The sequence below is a fragment of the Artemia sp. Qi Xiang Cuo genome, chromosome 2 (genome assembly GCF_049724085.1).
Source record: "Artemia sp. Qi Xiang Cuo chromosome 2, ASM4972408v1, whole genome shotgun sequence".
Classification (NCBI taxonomy): Eukaryota; Metazoa; Arthropoda; class Branchiopoda; order Anostraca; family Artemiidae; genus Artemia; species Artemia sp. Qi Xiang Cuo.
This window is the reverse complement of record NC_142795.1, coordinates 70061961-70087601: the sequence shown is the minus strand read 5'-3', so window position 1 is coordinate 70087601 and position 25641 is coordinate 70061961. Positions and strand designations below refer to the sequence as shown.

The window sequence follows — 25641 nt, the reverse complement described above, 5'->3', positions numbered from 1 at the left end:
CCTATAAGACTGACTAGATTTGAAATGATGTCCGGCGAAAGGAGGCACGTCCAAGGGAGGTTCACTTTTAAAGGCAACAACAGGTACAATAGGCTGCTGAAATTCGTAGCTACTGGAGTGGTGGTTCTCTTGGACGCGCTGTATTTCATCCGAATTTTCAGAAAAGGAAATTGGAGGATGTGTGGCAGACGAATCTGGATAGTTGCCACCATGATGCCTTACCTCAACGGGTGGAGGGTTGTATGTCTGCTGTTCGGGCAAGCTCGCTATAAAAAAAAGAATTATCATTGTTTAAATTTTTGTAGATAAGAGTAGACGTTCTCTCCCCCCCCCCCAAAAATGTCTTAAGGGACTTTAAGAGTTCCATTTATTCATTCATGGGAATAATTTTTCATTTAGAGTGACTTTATTTCTGCTCCTTTAGGGTTTTAGTAACAGTCTTCATTTTTTCTTCGGAAAATGTTAATTTTTCAAAGTAATTGTGATCAAAATTTAGAAACATCCACTAAATTAAATAGCCACTACAAATTCAGAAACAGACAAAAAATAATACCCTGTCTTTTGATGATATAGCATATATCTTCATACTATTGTTATCCCTTGATCCTTTTTTATAATACCCCCTTTTCTTCACATCATTTTAGACACTATATATTATATTAATTTAACAAGTTTCTTTGTGACGTTAATTTCGACCAAGAGGATACATTATTTGCATATTACGACTTTTTTTTATCTTTCTTTGCTTTTTGCTGTTTTTTTTTTTTTTTTTTTTTTGCTGTTTCTTTGTTGTTTGCTGTTTTTGGAAGACTCTTGAAAGAGCGAATTGGGTGCTGTTTATACTAAAAAAGATACTTTGCAAATAAAATCTCTATTTATTGATATATTTACCTTATATGAGCATTTGCAAAGCAAGCTCAAACAGGACTTTGTAGATAGCCAAAATATGAGTATTTTTTATGTAATTTTCATATTTTGGGGGGAGGGACATACCTGGAAAACTTACAATGGTAACGGCGTAGGGTAGATATTCTAACCCAGCCAAGTAATTCTGAAACCTCGCTATTACGTAAAACACAAGGATTGTTGCACAGCGCGAAGATAGGGATGAAGGTAAAGGTATAGTATGGGGCAGAAACCATTTAGAAAAAAAATACACCATTAAATTCTCTGTGCAATACTCTTTCCAAATATAATGATCACTGACATCATAACTGCATCCTAATTCCCACCTCCCTAACGGGGCTAGATAATGCCCAAAGGTGTATAGAAAAGTTTTCTGATTTAGCTGGTTTGACATTAATCAGAACAAAATCAGCGAACTTTTGTACGTAGCCTAGGGCTATATCGAGCCCCATCAGGGGAATATTAGCGATTACTGTACTTCGAAAGAGCATTGAATGGAAAACCTAATGGTACATTTCTTTTTTTTACAAACCGATTCCTGCTCTATGCTACACCTTTACCAGGATGAAGACAAAAATGTGCAGTCTCCCTTTTTTCACTCTAACCAAATTCAGCTTCACCAAACACACAATGAATTCAACAACATAATAATCATTAAAAGAAAAACTACCAACATTGGAAGATACTAACCCCTACTTCGAGGTCTTCTAGAATCCCCCTGACTACTCGGTCGTCCTGGTCCCCTAGCTCTAGATGCGTCACTTCTCTTCGTTATGCTTCTCAGCTGAGCTCGACATTCTTCTCTATCTGCACGGCTTGAAGATCGTGAATCAGAATTTCTAGGCCGGCCACCGGTAGACAAACAACTCGCAGGACTTTCGTTTTTTACAACAGGACGCCCAATAACCTCATTATAACTAAATATGAAAGAAGGTGTAATTTAGCATTCAACTAAACAACACCGAAGCTGATAATACAAGTAGTCTAGTTGACCAACAGAAAAAGAAAAGAAGAAAAAGATACAAAAGTGGGAAAGCTTAAAAAGAAAAAATGACAAAGTGGTGAATTATACCTAAATGCTAAAACGTCTAAAACTAAGATACTAAAAAATCTAGTAGCTACACTGACAGCATTTGTCGCCATATTTTAAGAAAAACTTGACATGAAAATCACAATTTCCATAATAATGAGACTGAATTATGTTTTAAACAGTAACTATCAGAGGTAACGCTATAGCGTTGCCTATAGTAAAGGCCCTATGGCTCCAATGTTTTATAATTTTTTTTTCTCAGAGGTACTTCATATGGAAGGGGTCGTCACATAACCTTCGGAAGGGGCTCATTCGACTGAAAATCAAGGGTTCCAGTGCCCTTTTTAAGAGTCAAAAGTGATCGGAGGGCAACTAGCCCCCGCCCCACGCCATTTTTTCCCAAATGCATCCGATAAAAACTTTGAGATAGCCATTTTGTTAAAAATAGCTTAAAGATCATATAATAAAATCTCCAATGTCAACACCCCCCCCCCAGGACCCGGGGGCAGGCGTTGCAAGTTATGCCCTAGGGGCATATATGGTTCTTATGGAAGGAATGCTCGTATAAATTTCAGAGAGGGCTCATTTGAATGGAAACTGAAATTTCTAGTTCACTTTCAAAGAGTCAAAAGAGATCGGAGGGCAACTAGCCCACCCCACGCCCTTTTTCCCCAAACCCATTCCGATACAAAGTTTGAGATAGCCATTTTTTAAAAATAGTTCAAAGGTCAGATAACAAACACTCCGGTGTCGACACAATCCCCCAGGACCCGAGGGCAGGCGTTGTAATTTATGTCCTGAGGGAGGGGGGTATATGGTTCTTATGAAAGGGATTCTCGTATAAACTTCAGACAGGGCTCATTTGATTGGAAATTAAAAGTTCTGGTTTAATTTCTTAGAGTCAAAAGAGATTGGAGGGCAGCTAGTCCCTCCCCCCTCCATGCATTTTTTCCCAAAACCACCCGATAACAATTTGAGGTGACCATTTTGTTAAAAATAGTTCAAACATCAGATATTAAAACTTCAGGGTCGACACAGCCCCCCAGGGCCCAGGGAGAGGTGTTTTAAGTGATACCCTAGGGGCATATATGGTTCTTATAGAAGGGATGCTCGTATAAACTTCGAAGAGGGCTCATTTGATTGAAAATTGAAAGTTCTAGTTCACTTTTTAAGAGTCAAAAGATATAGCAGGGCAAGTACCCCCCCCCCACACCCACACACCCTTTTCCCCCCAAACCCATCCGATAAAAATTTTGAGATAGCCATTTTGTTAAAAATAGTTCAAACATAAGATAATAAAAAGTCCCAGGTTGACACAAACCCATTTTTTTACTTTGATATTGTTACTTAGATACTAGTTTTGATACTTTGAAGGACATTTTTATGTTGAAAAAAAAAAGTTTGATTTTGAAAAAAGGAATTTTTAAAAACTTGTAACTCTTTGCAATCAAAAACGAACAAAAATTAATTTAAAAAAAATCTTTCGAAAAAATTCTTTTTAAAGAAAAGTAAAGGCCATTTTAAACTTAAGATCAGCAGATACACATATCTGTAAAACTTAGGATCAGAAGAAATAGAAACCTACAAAAACTCTAACTCGAAACAACCAGAAATTACTATTAAAGAATAAATGACCCAACACGAACAAAAATTAAATAAACAATCATAGCAAAAAAACATACAACAAGCAATAATATAAAAGAATAAATAGATCTTAAACCAAGCAATGCTTAAATTCAATATGCAAATAAAGCTTAAAACGAAAAAAATTATTTCGCTATTGAAGTATAAATGAAACCCAGATCGAACAGAAATTAAATAAACAATCAATGCAAAGAAACATACAATAGACACTATTATAAATGAATAAGCAAGTCTTAAAACGAGTGAAACTTAAATTGAATAGGAAAATCAAGCTTAAACGAACAAAAATCACTACAAACAAGTGTTTGGGTATCGCAGTATACCTACTGTTATTGGCGCTTTACAGAGAACTAAATGTGTCTTGAACAGTCATGGAAAGTATAAACAAAATCAAATTGAATATTTGTTATATAATGATATTAATTGTTGAAAGATCCATCAGTTCAGGATTTTATTTCACTGTAATTTTATTTTCATTTTCAATGCTGTAAGAACTGGAAAAGAAAATATTTGTAGTATGATTCGTTCAGCCAAGCGTCAATGACGCTGAGTCAATTAATAGATACTATTTGGAAAGTGATTGGAGACGATGGGCATTCGAATAGGCTTTAGGTTTTTACAGTTAAGGAAGGGGGCAGTATCCAAACTCTTGTTTGTAGCGAAATTATATTCGTCTTGAACAATTTTAGAAAGAACTCGTAAATTAAACTGAATATTAGATGTATAATGGATATTAATTGCTGGAAGCTCATCAGTTCAAAATTTTACTGCAATTTTAATGTTCATTTTCAATATTAAGTGCAAAGGAAAATATTTCTAATATAATCCGTTTTCCGTAAAGCGCCAATGACGCAGGCTTTAGACTTTTACAGTGAGAGAAGGAGGCAATACCCAAACTCTTGTTTGTAGTGATTTTTGTTCCTTACGAGCTTGATTTGCATATTCAATTTAAGTTTCGCTCGTTTTAAGATTTATTTATTCATTTACATTAGTATCTATTGTATGTTAATTTGCATTGACTGTTTATTTAATTTTTGTTCGTTTTGGGTTTCATTTTTACTTCAGTAGCGAAATAATTTCTTTCGTTTTAAGCTTGATTTTCATATTCAATTTAAGCATTACCCGCTGTAAGGTTTATTTATTCATTTATATTATTACCTGTTGTATGTTTTTTTGCTATGATTGTTTATTTACTTTCTTTTCGTTTCGAGTTTCATTTATTTTTTAATAGTAATTTCTGGCCGTTTTGAGTTTGAATTTTAACAGGTATTTGTATCTGCTGATCTTAAGTTTAAAATGGCCTTTACTTTTCTTTGAGAAACTTCTTTTTCGAAAGTTTTTCTTAATTAATACAATTTAAACAATGCAAATATTGTTCAATATATTTCTTTTGTTCACAAATTTATTTTTTGGTCATTACGGTTAAAACACTTAAAACTTGCAAATGCAATTTTTAGTCGCACAAAAAGTTAGCCTTGATCTTAACAACCTACTTGCTGTCTTCAAATTACCTTAAAATTACAAAAAAATGTATAGCACGCATTGTTTAAATGAACAAGGTCATAATCTTGGATATCAACATCTCCTATTATGGACTGATAAATTTAGCTCCTCAATCTAAAAAAATGTGCCATTCAACGTAAAACTATTTACAGAAAGGAAACAACACAGACAAGATCCACTTCACTATTGTAAAAAAGAAACTGGTATAAAGTCCTAAGCTTACCACAACAATAAAACATGCTCTTTATTTTTTATTTTATCCTATGCTATCCCTTTTTTTTCTTTTTTTTTGGTTTGCCAAATTCTTTATTATACTGATAACCTTCAGCCAAGACCCAATTTTCTGTAAATTTGACACCCTCTCCCCGCCAAAGGTCAGCCCTGCGTTCAATGTAGCTTATTGCAATTAATTGCAATTTATTTTCGTCAATGACACCTAATAAAAACGTTCTTTATCAAAGAGAATGGTTTTCATTGGCCGCCAGTGACGAAAATCAGTTACAACAAGTCATACCAAACGTGGGGCAGCATCAAGTCTGGGTCTTGATGCACATGTGAACTCAGACACATATGGAGGAATATATTTAGAAGGGGGCACACTTTTTTTGGAGGGTGGTTGGTAGGATAATAAAGCTATAAAACAACTAAAATCGGAGAATCATATACAAATTGGCTAAATTTTAAGGAAAATTGGAAAAAGTTCAGAATATTTGGAAGGGTCGCATGTTCAAAATGTCTGTAAAGAGCTAAGATTTCCGCAAAATCAGAAAAAGATTAAGATTTCCGCAAAATCAGAAAAGCTGCAACAGTATGAATATTCTACTATCTCTTTTTCCTCCTTGTTCATTTACCAACGGGTTGACCGTTATAAGATAATAGCAACACAGAAGCCTCAGGGATTTGGATGGATCAGTTCCGTCCGTAGCAAAAATTCAATCAAAAGACAGTCTTTTCTTAATTTTATTATGTAGATACTTGTGCTTTTCTATTACTTTTCTATACTTGTGCTTATACCCGTTCAGTAAAAAATTAATCCATCTCTTGTCTACAATTTAATTTGCCTCTGACAAAACAAACATAGTCCTTATTCTTTAAGGTTCTCTTTATGGCATTGCTTCAGTAAAAAACATACTGCTAAAGTAACAAAGCAGAATTGTATGCACGGAGTCCATAGGAATGCAGAAAAAAGTTTCTCCAATGTCTTGGCTTCAATTTGAACTTTATATTGTGACTAGATAAAGCTCATCTTTTCTCAATATTTCTACTTTCTTTACTCTACTGCACAAATTTCTATTTTATTAATTCATTATTTTTTTTTTTTTAGACTTTAATTATAAGGGATGACGGATAAGAATAATACAGAATATATCTTAGAATATATCTCTATAATAATACAGTTATATCTTAATAATAGATATACGAAGAAATATACAATATATAATTACAACATACAGTATACAATCAAAATAATAGACGATAAAACATCGTCTATTATTTATAATAGACGATGTTTTATCGTCTATTATAAAACAAAATAATATATATATATATATATTTCAAAGCTGGTAAAGCCATATACAAATTGATACAAATAAGCATAATAAATAAGCAGATACAAATAAATAAAAGAAAACTCTTACTTTTGAGCCTTTAAGCCCTTTAAAATAAAATTGCCTACTGTCAGTATATATCTGGGAGACGCTGATTTAAGGATCCCCAGTAGCAACTCTTCATTTACACCATTAAAGGAATCTCTCCTTAGATTTCTCATGTCATTGCACCTAAAAAGAACATGTCCCAACCCATCCCCCAAAATACCTCTTAGTGGGCGAATTCGTAATCTATTCGGATAATAAACGATGTATTGAAAATTACCTGACAACCCTGTGCGTACAAACAATAAACTCTGGCTTAGAATTCCATTGATGATAGCTAATGTAATATTTTGTCTGAATCCAAATCCATTGCTGACCCTTCGTTAAAAATCTGTAATAGCATGACATCCCTTCTCCTTTCTGCATTACTGTTAAAAACACAAATTTTTAATTATTAATTATACAAAAATTCTTCAACAAATTTACAACTTTATTAATTAGTTACATTATATTTTCATTATTGATTAGAAACATGGGCATAAGCAAGGCCTCTGGAACCAGCCACCCCAAAACCTCACAATTTTACCTATATTTGCACTAATTCATATATGTTAAGCTGCTTTAATACATCTCCCTCCTCAAAATAAATTCTTTTATACTTGCCTCATTCTAAGAAACTGGATAAACCAATACATTCATAATCATGAAAAGGAAAACCAGTAAAGTCGTATTTTTTGTGTCTAATCTTTCTTTTATTTCTTCTTCTAATAATCGCTTAAATCAAGCCATTCATCCTTATGAAATGAAAGTAAAGAGCAAACTTTTTCGATACTATTGAAAATTTAAATTTAAAAATAACATACACATCAAACGAATTTAATTTCAATGCTAGTTTCGAATACGTAAAAAATTTAACGGTTAAAGTCACATAGAAAAAAGTTAAAGTTGACTATAAAAAGTTTAAAGTGACAAAAGTTATCATCATAAGAAAATTACATAATTTTTAAAAATGGCAGAAATACCCCAAAAAGGGATGCGATCTTGATGAAAACTGCACGATGGAATTTATCATGTCTGAGAACGGTAGAAGGGACGTTTCAGCCTTGTGTGTTCAAAAATACAAAATTCGGTGTCTTACTGAGGAGTCACAGATTCGTTTTTTTTTTTTTTTTTTTTTTTCAGGAGTGATCTTATCAAACCAGCAGCGTAGGATAACAGCAGTGAGCTCCAACAAAATTAATTTTTAAGTTCTATTACCTTTTCAGATAAGAAAACAGATCACACTTGGAAACAGCGTGACTGTCACTCTTTTTGTGCTGCGAAACAAAAATCAGGCAAAACAGTCTAGCATACAACCTAGAAGTCTCCTTGGAAAAAGTGGCAAACGGCGGTGCATTTGTCCTTAAACATACATGCTGTTCACATAAAACACACAGGTATTATGGACAATAATTTGTAAGCTTCATTTCAATGAGGTAGTTCATTTAAGACTTCATACATTTATTCACAATACAGCATAGCTGCACAGTGGCTATAAAGAGGAGAGTCAGTAGATCTTTCTCGGGGGGAGGGGGATTTGCTCTGAAGCATCAAAAAACACATTTTAGGAATAAATCTATTCAGCCTTTATGAGAGGTCTGTCTGATCTAGATGGGGTTAGGTGTTAACCGCATAGCCCTTCTTCCTTTGAAACTTTAAACTGAATTAAAGCTTACAAGACGGGTCTTTTTGAAGAAATGTTTTGAGCGTCAAATTGAAGATCCTATTTACTGAAAGCTTATTAGAATGTAAGGAATATAATCATTTCGTTATTGACAACTTTCATTTCAAAAAACCGTATTCAAAATATCCAAATTGGAAATTTTGCCGTTTCCGGTCTAACTGATTACCTCACATTTTAACCATAATATACACAAACGAGTATATACATTATCTAGGAAGAGTAACATAGTTTAGGAGCTGTAATAGAGAATACTGGTATTACTTTCATTAGAATAAAGTTAAATTTTAGTATAAAAAGGTTTACAATAAAATTCAAAATTCAGGGGTGGCAGTCTCTCTTATATTTAAGGTAACTAGTGTTTTTTTCTTTAATAAAATATACGTCCTAGCATAAAACTGTCGAAACTAAAATAAGAAAAATTTAGCAAAAGTCAGGAAACAGGAAATCTACGAAAAAGAAACTTATAGCACCAAACTACCATGTTACATGGAAAGCTGCGATAATTTAAGTCAGGAGCCCCCCCCCTCCCCCAAATCTAGAAAAAATGTTTTGAAAGGATTGTTACAATAATAGATATTGCTGATTGAAAACTACTGAGTTTTGGGGCCTCTCCCAGGCCACTCAGCGCATCCCCAGGTGGCGGATAGGGGAACGTCCTGTAGATATGCAGGGCACCTCCCAGTAGGGAGGCGCGGACCAAGGGAGGACCCGGTCTCTGGGGGTCTTGAAATATAGCTGGAGCACCCACGTCTGGGGGTCATAAGTTCAGGTGGAGGAGGTGGAAGGTCCCTCTGATGTGCATTGGGAAGGGCCCATCGGCGTATGGATACGTCCCGCCCGTCACAAACCTTCTCCCAGCAATGGGAAAATTGCAGGTGATGCAGGACGCCAGAAGGGCGCATTATCAGTAGTAGATATAGCTGGCCCCTGCTAGGGATGGAGAGGAGTGGCTTACCGCCGTCCTGAAATTAGCCAAGAAACCTTTCTGAATAAAAACTATGAAGTACAAACGATCAAGAACGAGAACCAATACTACCGCGTCCGGGGCAACCGACGAAGTTACCGTGTCTGGGGCAACCAACGATCTGACGACTGAGGATCTCGTGAATGGAGACCCTTTAACAATGTTGACTACTCTGAACCCGGAGGCTATGCTTTCCCCTAAATGGATTTTATCTATTGGAACCCTGAACGTTAGGACGCTTGCTAAACAAGGCAAAATAGATCTTGTCCTAAATGAACTAAACCGATATAAATGGGATATTGTGGGACTTTCAGAAACACACCTCCCTAGCACTGGCGAAGAAAGGATCGGCAAAACTAGTCTGATAGTGTCTGGGAGAACCGACGGCGTCCATCGCCAAGGTGTTTTTGTGATGTCGAGTAAGGCACGAAGATCCCTGATTTCAGTAACGCCCGTGTCAGAACGGTTGATTATGACACGAATGAAAGGATCACCGATCAACATGACGATCATACAAGTCTACGCTCCTGACTGCAGCAAACCAGATGAAGAGTAAGACAATTTCTATCTTCAACTGCAAATCCTAATTGACGCAGTTCCCAAAAAAGACCTTGTTGTTGTCATTGGCGACTTCAATGCTATTGTTGGTAACAATTCAGCTGGAAACGAAGATGTTATGGGCAAATTTGGCCTTGGAAGACTTAACAAGAGGGGAGAACGCCTCATTGAATTTTGCAGAGGCAGTGATCTAGCCATTACCAACATTCTCTTCAAACACAGAGAACGTCGTAAGGCGACATGGACCTCGCCGGATGAAAAAAAACCGTAATCTTATTGACTACGTGCTCGTCTCTTGGCGGTAGAAATCATCTGTGCTAGATACTGTCACCCTCGCAGGTGGCGATTTCGACAGCGACCATTCCCTGGACATGTCTACATTAAAGATACGCCTAAAATCTTCCGCAAAGCTGAATAATAGACCCGCTTGTTTCAACAGACATCTTCTCAAAGACCCTCAAACCCTCCAGATCTGCATCGATGAACTGTCTACTCAAATATCGGACCTTCTTTCTAATATTCTTATAACTCTATCTAAAGAGAATATCGATAAACTGGTCACAGACTCCTCTAAGATCATCAGTAAAGTAGCGATGTCCACCCTAGGAACCAAAAAGGGTGATAAAAAGCCTTGGATAAACAACGACATCATTTTATTATGTGCTGAGAAACGAAAACACAATAACAGGTCAGACAGAGAGAGCAGGGACAGATATAAGCAGTTGAACCGTGCTGTAGAAAAAGCCACTCGTAGAGCCCATCGCACCTACATTAAAGACAAATGCGAACATTGTGAGTCTGATTTTAAGAAAGGCAACTCATACTTCATGTATAAGAGAGTTCGTGAGCTAAAAAGCAAGAAAAGTCTCAGTTCTTGTGCACTGCTAGATAAAAGCGGCTCCCAGATACAAAGCACAGAAGGTATCCGATCGAGATGGATGGAGCATTTCAAAGAAAAGCTTAATCCCGATATCCTTTCAAACCCTGCTGTCCTGGACCTGTTTCCTGTTACTGTCTCAGACCAAAGCCCACCTCCTCTCCGTTCTGAGGTCGAGGAGGCCATCCAAGCGCTGAAGACTAACAAGGCCCCTAGCCCGGACGGAATACAGGCAGAACTGCTGAAAGTCAGGTGTGAACCACTTATAGATAATTTCCACAAGATTGTATCCGCTGCCTGGCAAAAGAGTCATTTCCCAACTTCTTGGTATGAAGCCACAATTTTTCCACTACACAAGAAGGGGTCAAATGTGATATGTGCTAATTACCGTCCTATTAGCCTAACAAGTCAAACTGCCAAGATCTTCACCCGAATTATACTCCAACGGATCAGAGCCGTGTCATCCTTAGTCATCCAAGAATACCAAGCTGGTTTTCGCCCTGGGAGATTGACCGTTGACCAAATTTTCACTGTTTGCCAAATTTTAGAGAAATATCTGGAATTTGGTCGCGACATGTATCAGCTCTTCATCGGCTTTAGGCAAGCATCTGACCTTATTTGGAGGAATAGCCTATGGCATATCTTCCTCCATTATGAAATCCAACGAAACCTAGTAGATGTCATCAAACTTATATACTCAAAATTTGGGAGTCGCGTCACGACTAGCGAAGGTCTCACTGACAGTTCCCAGACTTCCACAGGTGTCCTTCAAGGATGTCTCTTGTCTCCAGGGCAGTTCAACCTTTTCCTCACAGCAGTCTTATCCCTGGTGGAAACAACTTGCGGCACACATATAGGAGGTGTTCAGACAGATAAGCTAGCCTAAGCCGACGATATCGACGAAATGGCTAAAACACCCGAGGATCTACAAGCCGTTGCTAACGACGTCCTCGAAGCCACTAGTTCTTTTGGAATGATCATAAATGTATCAAAAACAAAGGTTATGTGTGGCTCACGAAAGCCGCAGGATACAGTTAAGCCAGACCTGAAACTTAATGGAGAGAGTATCCAGTGGGTCGACGAGTTCCCTTACCTCGGTAGTCTGATCACCAGCGACAACAGTCTATTAAAAGACGTCTCGCCCTCGCGAGTTCGAGTTTCAGGGCCCTTAAGCTCGAATGTCAAAGCAAGGGTTTGTCTCTGTGGATTAAGACACGACTTTTCGATTCCATGATCATACCCATCGCAATATACTAATGTGAAACATGGACGCTAAAGATAAATGACAACCGTCGACTCGCAGCATTTGAAACTAAGTGCCTCCGCAGCATCGCCGGGATCACTTACCTTGATAGAACCTCCAATATCGAACTTCTCGAGCACCTCAAAGTACAACAAACAATTCTCATGAAGATACAGCTCCAGCAACTTCGATGGCTCGGTCACGTACAACAGATGAGTCGGTCATGTCTCCCAAAAATCACCTTCGAAGGCCAAATTCACGGTTCTCGTCCTCGTGGTCGTCCCCCAAAAAGGTGGAAGGAAAACTTTGCACCTCACCGCCTCTCGGACCTTCTTCGCCTAGCAGAAGACCGTGAAGCATACAAAAGGCACATCCACGCTATTACGAAGAAAGAGGCCCCAAGACGACCTTCAAGGACGGATGGGACTTAAGTAAGTTAAGTAAGTAAATTTCCGAATGGACCACCCACAGCCTGCATTCACGTCTTTGTGGTCTTCCAATTCTTTTGGGAAAGCATATAATTCTTGCATCTTCTTTAAAAAAGAAATTCTTACAAAACTAAAGCAAGCGTTTTATTATCATTCGCAACTGGATTCTAGCTGTGACTTTTCAAAGTCTAACAAAATTACCTAATCAGGATGCAGCAGGAAAGATCGTCTCTATATTCACCCCCTCCCCCTAATTCACCCGTAATTTCCGAGATCTTAACAATATTCATCGGTTTTAACAGCTTTAAAGATTCTCCTCTCCCTCCCCTTTCTCTGAAAGAGACAGAGAATGAGAGAGAAACCCTGAGAGAGAGAGAGAAAGAGAGGGACATACACATTACATACATATATACACACTTATATACATATATATATTCCCCCCCCCCATCCAAAAAAAAACTTAAAAAATAGGGACAAAAAATATACTTTTTTTTCTACAACATCCTTGGATAAAACACTTTGATCCCCTTCCCCAAGGGCTAAGCTTTTTTGTATCAATGATACAAGCTATCTACAAGTGCAAATAAACTACAAAATATGGCAGAGTAGCAACTTACAGATTTCATGGGCAGCAGCTACTTTTTCCAAATCTTCAACATGGTAGTAATCATACCCTGATGTTCCCAAAACTTCAAATGGTAAATACCCAATTATTGGTGGAGCCCTGTAATATTATTGTAATACTGTAATATTAAAAATTTTTAAGGTTTGTCAATTCTTGAATCAGAAATCCAAAACTAAAACGAATCATTGAGAATTTTTGAACAGATTTTATTATGGTTGTCGATCCTGTTGTTTAGACCGAGGCACTTGATAAACTACTAAGGTCTGGACTTGGTTTGTCCTAATTGTCAAAAAATTGTTTCACCATTTACAATGGTAAAACTTCAAATTCCAATAGTTCAAAATCTGAAAATTAAACTGGAAACGGTTGCTACACCTAGCGATTTATCCAAAGTGATTTTGTTTTCTCATCAGTTTTCTCGTCTGCTTCATTTTTTTCACTGAGCAGTCAAAATTTTTGGAATTTTGTCGTAAGAGACGTTGCACCGCTACCAAACTTGAGTTAAAGTAAAAGTTAGTGTCCTAGTTGCGCTTTTCAGCGTCTGGACACAATTCGATCTTTGCAAAAGGGAGGGGGCCAAAAATTCTTGTCATCACGGCATGTACCAGGATTGGATGTAACTTATAAAATTTGGAGTGACTTTAGAAAGGTTCGAATTGTTGCTAAGCATTTCCAGTTAAAAATTGTTATTAATGCTTCTACGGAGCTTTCGACCACGGGTCCACAGCTTTCATCCACAACTGTCGCAAATTTCACTGGCTATTGGCCCCAATTAAACTGTTTTAACCTAGACCTGTACATGTGATGCGATACAATAGCATGGGCCTGATACATCTGTATACATCCTGATCCTGATAAAGAAACGGGAGAAAAAATAAGCTTCTATGGTTTAGGGAAGGGAATTAACTGTTACAAATAACATTTAATAAACACATATGTTATATGCTACAACATATAAGTATGTATTATAGTATACACAGCACACTATCTTTCTATATCCATAATTTATGCCTGTTATAATACAAGAGAATGTTTGATACCTTTTAGAATGGCATATAACTATTCACTACAATAGCTTTAAGCTAAAACGAGCATGCCAATATTAAAAAAAATATATAAAGCAAAGAGCTACAAAAATAACAATAATTCAGAAAGAAAAAATCCAAAAAGACAACTACAACAAACTACAACAACTACGAGAAACATTCGAAGTAGTAAGTACTACTTTAAGTTCAACGCATTTAGACTTATTAACAATACTTAAACTCTCTTTTGATGACATCACATATCCCTTCCCGATTATAACCCTTACTGGCTTAGGAGAGAGGTTTCCTACCAGTCTAGAAAGTTATTTTTCAAAATGAACCAATCTTTTATGGCGAGGGGGGTTAAATATTTTATGTTATGGGCAATATACACGATATTCCATAGCTGACAAAGGGAAAAGGTGAACACACTACTCAATCAACTTTTTTTGCTCTTTTCAAATATAATAATAAATTCACTTGCATATACAAATAACAACCTCCCTCCCGCTGACGGTCCTATACGATCCTATGACGGTTCTATGACGATCCCTAATAATATATTTTTCTATTATTTCAATGTATTCACATATTACAGATCTTATATTAAACCTGTCATCTTCTCAGTGCGGAAATAATCTTCGTGTGTGATTAAGTGGAGAATTTACTCAAATATATTTCAAAATGATTTTAAAAAGTGGGTGATGATAGAAGGAAACATAACAATCTGATTATTAGATATATAATTTATATTATAAGCAAGAATTTAATTTTTTTTTTTATTGTTTTCTTTTAGTTTTTATACATTCCATGGGCTATATATGGGACCATCAGGGGGGGGGGGAATTTGCAAGTGAATATGATTGTTATATTTGGAAAGAGCATAAAAAAAAGAACCGAGGAGTTGTGTTCACCTTGTCCAAATGTCAGGTATGGGATGTCGCATATATTGACTAAGATTAGGGCGGATATTCTCCTAATTGTCACCGAAGTAAGAAATGTTGTCTTAAATATATCAAATATCATTATTCGAGTTATGCCCAACTTTCATCAACTTTTAGACAACAACAGAGAGGTTTTAGGATACAGGATTTTCTTTAAGTTCGACAATTTTTGTCTGGAAAACGAACTGGTTTACCTGTGATCTAAGAATAGGAATTTCCATTCCAAGCTGTGTCTTGAAGCAAATTCGCTTTTGGTGTCTATCAGACTTTTCTCAGTCAGAAGTTGTGGACTTAGGAGACGACCATTTGCAACAAAAACAACTGAACTAAAATAAAGAATTAGTGAAAGTTAAAGAGAGAAAGATAGAGAGAGAGAGAGAGAGAGAGAGAGAGAGAGAGAGAGAGAGAGAGAGAGAGAGAGAGAGAGAGAGAGAGAGAGAGAGAGAGAGAGAGAGAGAAAGAGTGAGAGAGAGAGTGAGAGAGAGAGTGAGAGAGAGAGTGAGAGAGAGGAGAGTGAGTGATGAGAGATGAGGGACAGAGAGAAGAGAGGGGGCAGAGGAGAGGGGAGAGAGGAGAGACAGAGAGGAGAGAGCGGGGAGGAGAGGGAGGAGAGGAGAGACAGGAGAGAGATAGAGAGGGGGGAGATAGAGGAGAGAAAGAGAGGGGAGAGAAAGGAGAGAGAGAGATACATAATCTTAAAAAACTAAGGAGTTCCAATATTTCTAACTGTAAAGTGCATTCACTATTCAGTATCAGTATATGTCTCCTTTAGAATCTTTTTCAGTTTTTGGTATTTCATTTGGACTCATACAGACACTACACAAGACTGTGTTGTATTTTCGTCAATAGATTTTCGACCATGTCCACTTTCATACATAGTGATTCTTTGGTTTGAAATAACAGATGAACTACCTACACGAATCGTGTAGTATTCCCCTAGTCGTGGGAAAAAATAAAGAAGACACATCATTGATGCCCATGTATAAAAGCGATTTTCCTTGTTTTTCAGGATAGAGGGATATACACCTCCAAATTGGGGATTTCAACAACGGCGATTTCAATTATGTAAATTTTATTTCGATTTGCCGTCATATTCAAGGTGTTTCAGGCTCTTTTTTCCAAATTCTCAAGCATTTCTTCAGATTTACAAATTACTCTTATAATGAATCTGAATAATAATGGTTACTTCTTAATCAGTGCCTATTGACAAATTTTCTTACAAAAGGCATTTTCGAACTTTCAGTTACAATGGGCACTCCCATATTTCAGTTACTTTCAGTTACGTAGTTCACTCTTTACTAAGTTGCAGCAACTGCTACAACCACGATAAATTCGCCCGGGTTATTTCTACAAAAAAAGCTTGTGTAAGAATAATCGCTTAATGCAACCCATCAAAAAGACTATTTTACTAGTCAAAACAGAATTCGCAACTTCGTTTGACTAACTATTATTATAAAATTGTGTGGTTAATTACAGTTTTCAAGAAAAAAATTCCCTTTATTTTAATCTTCAGCTGTTTCGCGTCAGTTCCAGGCCGCGTGTACACATAAATTAAACAAGCTTGAGTGTGTCAATTTTTTTTTTACTAACCTTGATCCACCACTGTCATTATATGATATAGAACTATCATCCATACGGCTACTTATAGAACTTGAAGGACTACAAGCTAAAATAGAAACAAGAAAAAAATTAGTAAGATAGGAAACTAAAAAATACGAAGGGCTGTAAAGATAAGATTTAAAAAGAAAAAGAAAATAAATTTTACGGGATATGGCTAAAAATACTATTTGACCCATTAGATTTTTTAAAGCCAAATTCAAATTTTAAAACATAAGGTTTCTTTCAACAGCTTAAATGCAAATCTAACACATCTTTATGCATTTTCAAAACATTTCTTCTTTTTAGCAGTTACAATTTTTGCCTTTAAAATATTTTATCAATCCTGAAGCAGCTTTTTCTGGTAAAATCTACTTAGGATTTACTCTTGCGTTCAATGAACAAAATAATTTATGAATTTGGGGACACAAAATTTACTGAAAATGCACCGCCATTAGTTACCCATCCTTTATTAACTGATTTTGGTCAACTAGTCTGAAATCCCACACGTTTAGAAAAAAAAATCCCAAATTCAACAAAACAGGTATTTAGTCAGGGAGCCAATATGATTGGTAGGTGATCAATGAGCAGCAGAAGGTTCGACAACGGAATACAGGGCAATCGTAAATGCCGATTACAAATATGAGCGTTATAAAGTCATCCAAGGAGTAAGGGTGGAGGGGGATTACTAGTCGTTGAAACTCCAAAGAATCACGTTTTTTGCTGTTAAAAAAAATACATTTCGCAAAATTTTCATCAATAGACAGCCACAGCTACTAATATACAATTGTGCTCACCGCTGAAGAACTCGAATCCCACATCTTTATTGTTTTCATTCGTCTAAAAAAATTGCTTTACTATTCAAATATTTGCAAGTAATAGATAACTATGCTCTCAAACGACTTTATGGTCTGTAATGCATCCGCAAACTCAGGAATTTAAGTACATGGTCGTGAAGACATATATCTATGTGACATTTTTTTAATAATATGAACAAAAAAGGCTGGTAGTGCTAATAAAAACTGTTAGCTATTTCGATTGAGCAAGTTCTTCAGATGGTGAAGTCTCGTGTCACCGGTAATATCAACGATCACCAAAACCCTTTTGACGGTTTGAAGTTCAACATCGAATAGGCTATTACGGCACTAGAGATCGGGGTTTTCTCTTTTCTGTTTTGCCAGCTCATTATTCATAACCTAATTTTGCTAAAAACAGCGGTACCCCCATTCAAGTAGCTTCCAAACGCTCTGTTGCCATTAGTTCACACACCGAAAAGACTGTCAGTAATCTCACTATCAAGTGTCTTCAGAGTATGAATATTTAGCAAATCGGCATCGCTGTATCGAAAGGGTGTGAGCCTGGATCTCAGAATAAACTTCATTTCATCAATAGCTAGGTGCTGGCACAGAATGAAAGAACTGTGATATGGTGACTGGTACCAAACTTACTTTGAAGCACAATACTCAGCATCTCAGTGAATGTAGCTGAGACTGAGGCACAAAAAGTGAGAGTCAAGGTCCACTTCACAAGTGCAGCTCATTCATGGTAATCCCTTATATGCCAATCTCCGTCTTTTAAGCAAAATTATCAGTGGATTCTAACGAACAATTAGGGAATATGCAATTTGGCATTCCGCCTTTTCAAATTGAACAGTCTATTTCACGATGCCTGATATACCCCAGGGGGGTGACTCTTGCATCTCTTCTGGGTACTCAATCAAACAGGTCCCGTTTTTATAGTGACAACATACAACTAAAGAAGGAAGCATTTGGCTCACCGCTACAACTTGGCCGTCCCCGTCATCAGATCTTTCACTCTGCAAACCTGCCACATAATTCGTATCATTTCGTTCTACTGTTTACAGAACTTAAGGGTTTTTTAGCCTGTACGGGAATTCTCAAACCTTTCTAGCAACGGGGATAATGCAACAAGATTTCATTTAACACGTGAAAGGTTCTCATATGTGGGTGTATTCTCTCTTTTTATTTTCTAGTTCTGCAGTAGGTCACGAATTTCTTCAGAATTAGCAATGCATAATAAATCTTCTCATCTCGCACAAAAATATTCGATAGCTTCCCAGCACAAAACAGATAGTGCCTCGAGAGCTAATATATGAGCAGACTGATTCTGAGTAGGTTCAAGGGATTGATAAAGGTTCACAGCCAAAATAAAAGACATATTAAGCAGCTAGAAATTTACTTTACCGTCAGTATGAGCTCTACTGAAGTAGCAGCAGCATTGCTTCGACGTAGTTTTTTAATTCGCCTAAATCACGAAGATGTTCCGAGAAGGGCGCATTCGTGTTGAATAGATTCTTATGTTTATTCGAGTTAAAAAATAAATAAATTGGTAGCCGTGTTTCCTCGAGCTAGCTCACTTCATTTTGTAGAATTAGATTTTTTCTTATTTGAGTTGCATTTAGGCAATTTTTGGAGTGGTTTGAAATTTTGTACTGCTCTTAAAGAAATTTTGCAAGTATATAGTTATATAGTTATTTTTAGGGAACTTGAAGAAATGGGAATGTTGCATTCATTTTTCAACTATGTAACGTTGACTTTCGTATTTAGCACGGTTGATTATGTCATATCAAATACTCAAACCTTCTGCTGCTGGCTGCTCACTTAAAAAAAAATTAAACATCAACAAACCTTTTTTTGTCTGTACTCCATAATTAAAACTTAACACCATAAACCATCAGATAAGGGTAAAATTAAGCTATTGTTAACATCACAACAAAACTCACCTAAAACATCACAATCTATCAGTAATAAAAAAAAACAATAATTTTCAAGTTCGACATAAACAACAATAGCGACGAAGACCACACTGTCTTTCCATAACAAACAACAAAAGCACGAAGAACAACAGGGAAATCTTTTTGCAAGACAGTGGAGATAATTTGAATGAATATTGTTGTGAGTTGTGAGTGAATCGCTTGTTGTTGTGAGTCTTTTTTCTTTTATAGTTTTTTTTCTTTCTGAGCACGGCACTTCGACAAAGGGCCAAAATATTTATTCAGATTATCTCCACTGTCTTCCAAAAAGAATTCTTTATTCTTCTTTGTGCTTTTGCTGTTTGACATAAACAACGTACAAGATTTACACGATAATCTGTTATTTTTGTTCTATTCTCTTTGCTAATTTCAACTGCCTCAATTCTCCCAAAAAGTAATAGAACCCTTTTCATAAAGTATTATTATGATTGCACAGAGGTTTCTCAGATTCGAGAGCCCCAGTCATCTCCTAAACTAACAACTTTGCTCCAAAGACCAAAAAAATCAGCAACCAGGTGTTTTTTTTGCATTTCTAACTAAATATTAACTACTTCTAACATACAACTCTTTGTACTCGATAATAATGACTAAATACAAAAAGCTTTAAAAAAATTGATAGAGCAATCGCATACTTACGTCTGGTTCCACTGTTCGACCGGAAGTAACCAGTGAAGTGCACAACTTCATATACGAACGACTTCGTTCCACGTTTAAAGTGACAAGAGAAAGTTACTGGATTATCTAAAAGCAAACATATGTTCTGAGATTCAAGCTACAGATATAAGCAGAATTGTGTGTGAACATATATGTGTGTTTTTTATTTGTTTATAGACGGGGTTTATGTTACGCTGAAGCCAACGCCTCATCCCGGAAAATAATTAAAAATGTTACTATTCAACTTGGATGTATTCAATAGAAGTGTAGATCAGATACCCACTTACACCTCCGGACTGGGAAAATTATTTTGGAACTACTAATGCCTCGTCACAGCGTCAATCCACGTGAGCTCCACAAACTGCCCACGCCCCCTCCCTCTAATCTAAACACAGCGTCATTCTGTGCTCACTCCCAAGAACTTCCAACTTCTATTAACCATTTTCTTTTAGCCTCTTTCCACTTCTTTAGAGGACATTCGTCTTTTCGTTTGGTCCTCACTGAATTGCAAATAATCAACATTTTTGGCAGCAAATTATCCTTCATTCCTACAATTCTACCTAACCATCTTAACCTTTTAGTTATAATAGACGTCCACAATAAGATCAAACCACAGTTTTTTTTTAGCAAGTCCTGTTTACTGTACCAATGACTACCCAGATACAAAGTTGAGAGCAGGAGAGGCCAATCTGCATTGTAAAAAAAAAGTTATGAAAAAAAATAAGAAAGAACTAGTTAAACGTTTCTAATAACGTAAAAAATTCGCATTATATTTCATGTATTGCTAGATTAGGTTCAAGCAAAGAAGGTCAAGAAGAATTAGCATTACTTCCGATTAAATTTAGCAGATTTCAATATAAGTTTCTTAACAATGCCTCCCTGAAGTCAGAAGAGACCGAAGAACCTCAACGAGTTATAGAGTAGCAGATGAGTTCTAGATGAGTTAGAATGAAATTTTAAAAACGTGAAAGTATTTTCAGATAAACAAGTTGAATTTCGAGTATGTGCAATAGAATTTCCCCGAGAGGGCAGAATGTTATACTTCCGTGCGGGGCCCAAAATACAGAAGCAAACTTCAAAATATTTGATAACCAAGCATATCAGGTGATGCATCGTATCGGACAACATATAAACCCAATAACACTGACCAGTGATACAGCCCCAGTAATATTGACCATTGATATAGCCCTAATAAAGTTGATCATTGATATGGCCCCAATAGCATTGACCGATGTATAGAGGCACCTTCCATCTTTAAAGGCGCATATTACATGTGATGTGTATTACATGAGAATTGTGTTCAAATTAACCATTCAAAATGTAATCTTTATGTAATAGGAGAACAAATGGGTCATTAGATCTAAAAGAAACCTAAGTTGCCAGAAAATGTTTGACTTTTGAATAAAATGTTTCTGAAGTTGCAATTACTCTTGTATCCAAGTATTATAGGTATAAGCAAAACTGCTTGTCAAAATGCAACTAGGCCTGGTAGGACTAATCCATCTGATTGATGAACATTTTAATGGGCCGTTCCAACTCATGCCACTCGGATACTCTCCTCTACTTCCCCCCACCACAACAAACAGCCGATGAAGACATTTTTGGTTAGCTGAGAGGGATAAAAGCCCTTAGACAACGACAATATTACAAAATGTAGCTGCTATGCAGAATTGTACTCAACTAGGGAATAGAAAACATCTGCTCTCAGAGAGTATAATCAGAGATTGGTGACGTTTCCCTTGAAATACGTGTTATATATTAAGGAAAATCTTAGTTTTACTGCTACTACTATTGAAAACTCACTGCATCACTAAGCTACGCACGCTCATCCTATTCAAAGTCCAGTCCAGTCTATTCAAAGCTAAACCCTTTATCCTTCCAATGGAGCTTGAATTTTCTTTACATCCTTTCTGATGACATATTCCAACCCCATTCAGGGACAGTCTGGCCATCTTAAATTTCCTTTCACTATAACCCTAAAAAGTGGGATGAAGCCACACCTTTAATACAGCTTATTGTTTGATATAGGGTTAGTCTAACTATATGAAACTATTCTTAATTGCTATGAAAATTTCTTAATTGCTACGAAAGTATTCTTATTCTTAATTCGTCAGCCTTACAAAGTACCCTATGTTTGACAGCCATACTCGACCACAATCATTACCATGGCTTTCAGTACTCTAATCGCAATTCACAGGCTTTTCTCCCTACTCGTCCAATGCTTTTCGAATTAGAAAAAAAACAACAACAGCGGGTTGCCTATTCAACTTTTTTCATCTTCACTGCATCCACCATCTTTACTAATAATACTTTTCAGGTATTTGAAGCTATCCACTTGATCAATTTTCTCGTAGCCTAATGCTTCTTATCCCCCCCCCCCTCATTCATTCCTAGTCTAAACGACTTCTGATTTCACTAATTTACAAACTTATTTTTGCACTTTGAAACCTAGAACCTCAAAAATGCACTCGTTTCGTTAATATTTTTATCTAAGGCACTCAAACCATCTGTGTAATCTAAATCTAGGAGATTTTTAAATTCCTATTTGATACCATGTTCTCCCACAGCCTTTCCTCAGTAACTTAGTAAAATCTCCATGAAAATGATCATATAAACGGATATAGGACACACCCCTGCTTTACCCCTGATTCCACAACAAACTAACAACTAACTTCACTTCCTACCTTAACTGTGGCAATATTATTCTCGTACGTAGCACTATCACTTTAATGTACTCATCTAGAGTGCCGCAATTCCTACATGATTTTAAATCTTTTCTCGGTATTTATAATCTATGAATTATAACCAATAAACTCGTACCTGCATCAGGACTAGAGGCACTAGCAGCATTATCTGGATTCTGTATGATATCAATTATATGCTTCTTATCATCCGCAAGAATAAAGTCGTAAATACTTCTACTAAGCAAATCATTCTGAAAATGAAAATAAAATAATATATCAAATATGATAATGAAAAAAAATGGTTGAATAAATAATGTAGGCCTAATTTTTCACATATTAAGTCTTTTTTGCCATTGGCGTATTATCATTCTCCTACAAACTCGTTGAATAAATAAGACCATTTTAGGGATTCAGTGCACTCGTATTCATAGATGTAACTAGACTTTGACAGGACTGTTTTTTTAATTAGAATATATCATTTGCATTAACAGTTGTGGGGCTTAAAAACAATAATACAATTTTGCCGAATAATTAAACGGAACCAAGTTGAATTCATAAGTTTTCTGTTTCTTAACGACTAGTTTTAACCTTGGTTAGTTTAAAAAAAAGTGTCCTTATTTTAATAGATGACACTGGTATACTTTCAAAATTTAATGGGTAAGTAACCTATAAAAATCCCTGTGAAATAAAAATTGATGAATTTTTATAACATACAAACAGGATTGGGGTTTTGTAAAATTTCGCTACCTTTGGAACATGACGGATCTCCCGCATCAAAGTCTGTCCAACTGTGAATGGCAACATGTTAACTTGTGCTAAAAAGCATGCTTCTGACAACACCATGTCTCAAGGGCACGCACAGACATTTTCCTGGGGGGGGGGGAGAGGATGCAAAATTTTCAGGGAGGCTAAGATTTGAAGAAAAGACTTGACAGAAATCATATTTTCTGTCTATAATGCTTTCTTAGAGGATTTCAAACGTGTTTTGCATTTTTTTTTTTTTTTTTTTTTTAGCTAAATAAACTTGCATTGTGAATTTCCCTCATTTATCAGTAGCTGGTTAAACTTTCAACACCACTTGCACTAGGTACAAACTAGATAGTTAAAACTAAAAAAAAAAATTACCCACGGTTTTTTTTATTAAATTAACATTAAAAAAAATGTGCTGCCGACTAGCGATGCCGCACAGTACTCCCAGCTTAAACATTAACTTTTTCTACTAATTTGAGATAATCAATCATATGAAATACAGAAGAAGAATTTTCCGTTATATATATATTTATTATTTTTCAATTATGTAATGCTTCAGTAACATTTAATTATGCTGGATTATCGATTATACGGAGAAGTATTAGATAGTGGAAGGATGTCTCTATTGATAGATATTTTCCTTATTAGTAGGAATAACGTATCATATAAACTACAAGTTTCTTTTACCTACCGGCAAGTGTCCAAGCAATGATGTAATATTTTCACTGGCGTATAATATCTTCCCATCAGTTCCAAACACTAATATAAATCCATCCAGTGCCTAGATAAAAAAGAAACTTAAACAGATCCAAAATAAAAAGTTAATTTCACCAGAAGTAGCCTGTTCAATATAAATTTCTAGAACACTATGGTCATTCCACGTGCCATCTGTACAAAAGCAGGAACTTGGAGAGGCGGGTATAAGTTAAACAGTGATATTTTCAGAACTGTTGGGGTGCTTCCTTACAAGGCCGTATTCAAGGGGGAGTGGTTGAGCCTCTTCCCCCTCGAAATGTTTTTCCGACTCGTAAAAACGTGACACAAATACATACAAATCGTTTTTATGTACCCCCCCCCACCCCGAACAAAAATACTGGATACGGCCCTGCTTCCTTACCTATTTGTAGTTCTGTTATTAGCTTTTTTTTGGAATGCAGTTAGAGCACAGCAGATACATATGCAGAAGTGGTAAACCACAAAATGTATGCAAACCTGGTTAGCTTTTTCATCTTTATGTGAAATTATAAAAACAGCAAAGGTCTCCTTTTTAATAAGACAGCCGGAATTACCTGGTGTAAACTATGAAATATCCAGCCGTTGAAATGAACATTGTCCCAGGAATTTTAATCTGAAAGTTCATTTTAATCAAAAATTTGATCGGGTTTCCAGCAAAACCTAAAACTTAATGTTCTAGCTTTTCAAATAGATGATTGTCAGTGTCGTCAAGAAAGAAAAGCCAAAGGGTACTAAACGCGATTTTCTGAAATTCGGATATAAACTCTAGCTCAATAATGAAAATGACCACAGAAATTGATTAAAACACACTCTAAATTTAATAAAAGGCCTAAAAGTTGCTACAAAAAAGAAACGCAAGTTTAAGGCACAACAATTCTGAGGTTTACGTTGGGTGTTAGAACATTTTCTGAAGGAGAAACACTTGCACGGTGCTGAGAAAATTTGAAAGATTTCTGAAAAGCTTAACCTCAAATAACCAAAGTGTATTGTAAAGGTATTTAAAAATCTATCAGCACTTTAGAAACTCAAGTAGCATTAGCCTAGTTATTCTATCGTACCTAAAGAAAGTTATACTGAAATATTAGATGCTGTACTTAAGTAACACTTCAAGTACATGTAGACGAAAAACTGTCAAACACGGGTTATCAAAGGGTACAAACTGACATTTACTTTCTGTTTGTAAGAATATTTCAATCAATTTAGCCAGTGATAGAAATCCTAATCTTTACATCAGGAAAATGATCACTTTGTAAGATTAAACCCTTACCATCGACATCGCTGCTCCAGAATTGTTAGGAAGATGCAGCTAAAGACTGTATTTACTTGATTGAAACATCTATAATGCTTTAAAGGCTAGCATATAGTCATTAGATATTATGTTCGG

At 36.1% G+C, this 25641-nt stretch overlaps 1 protein-coding gene across 3 annotated transcripts in view; it reads right to left on the bottom strand.

Annotated features, from left to right (window-relative positions):
• The window catches only part of Clk (circadian locomoter output cycles kaput protein Clock), a 103226-nt gene that overhangs the window by 51020 nt on the left and 26565 nt on the right, over positions 1-25641 (bottom strand). For all 3 annotated transcript variants that reach the window (XR_016143120.1, XR_016143119.1, XM_089102788.1), the window contains exons 4-12: positions 24214-24303; positions 22909-23023; positions 20071-20175; positions 16656-16731; positions 15260-15391; positions 13089-13195; positions 6959-7106; positions 1597-1823; positions 2-266 (exon numbers count right to left, since the gene is read on the bottom strand). Coding sequence is in view for 1 of the 3 variants with exons in the window: in XM_089102788.1 (XP_088958914.1) it covers positions 2-266; positions 1597-1823; positions 6959-7106; positions 13089-13195; positions 15260-15391; positions 16656-16731; positions 20071-20175; positions 22909-23023; positions 24214-24303 (1265 nt within the window). In the remaining 2 variants the exon portion in view is untranslated. The remainder of the gene's footprint in view (position 1; positions 267-1596; positions 1824-6958; positions 7107-13088; positions 13196-15259; positions 15392-16655; positions 16732-20070; positions 20176-22908; positions 23024-24213; positions 24304-25641) is intronic.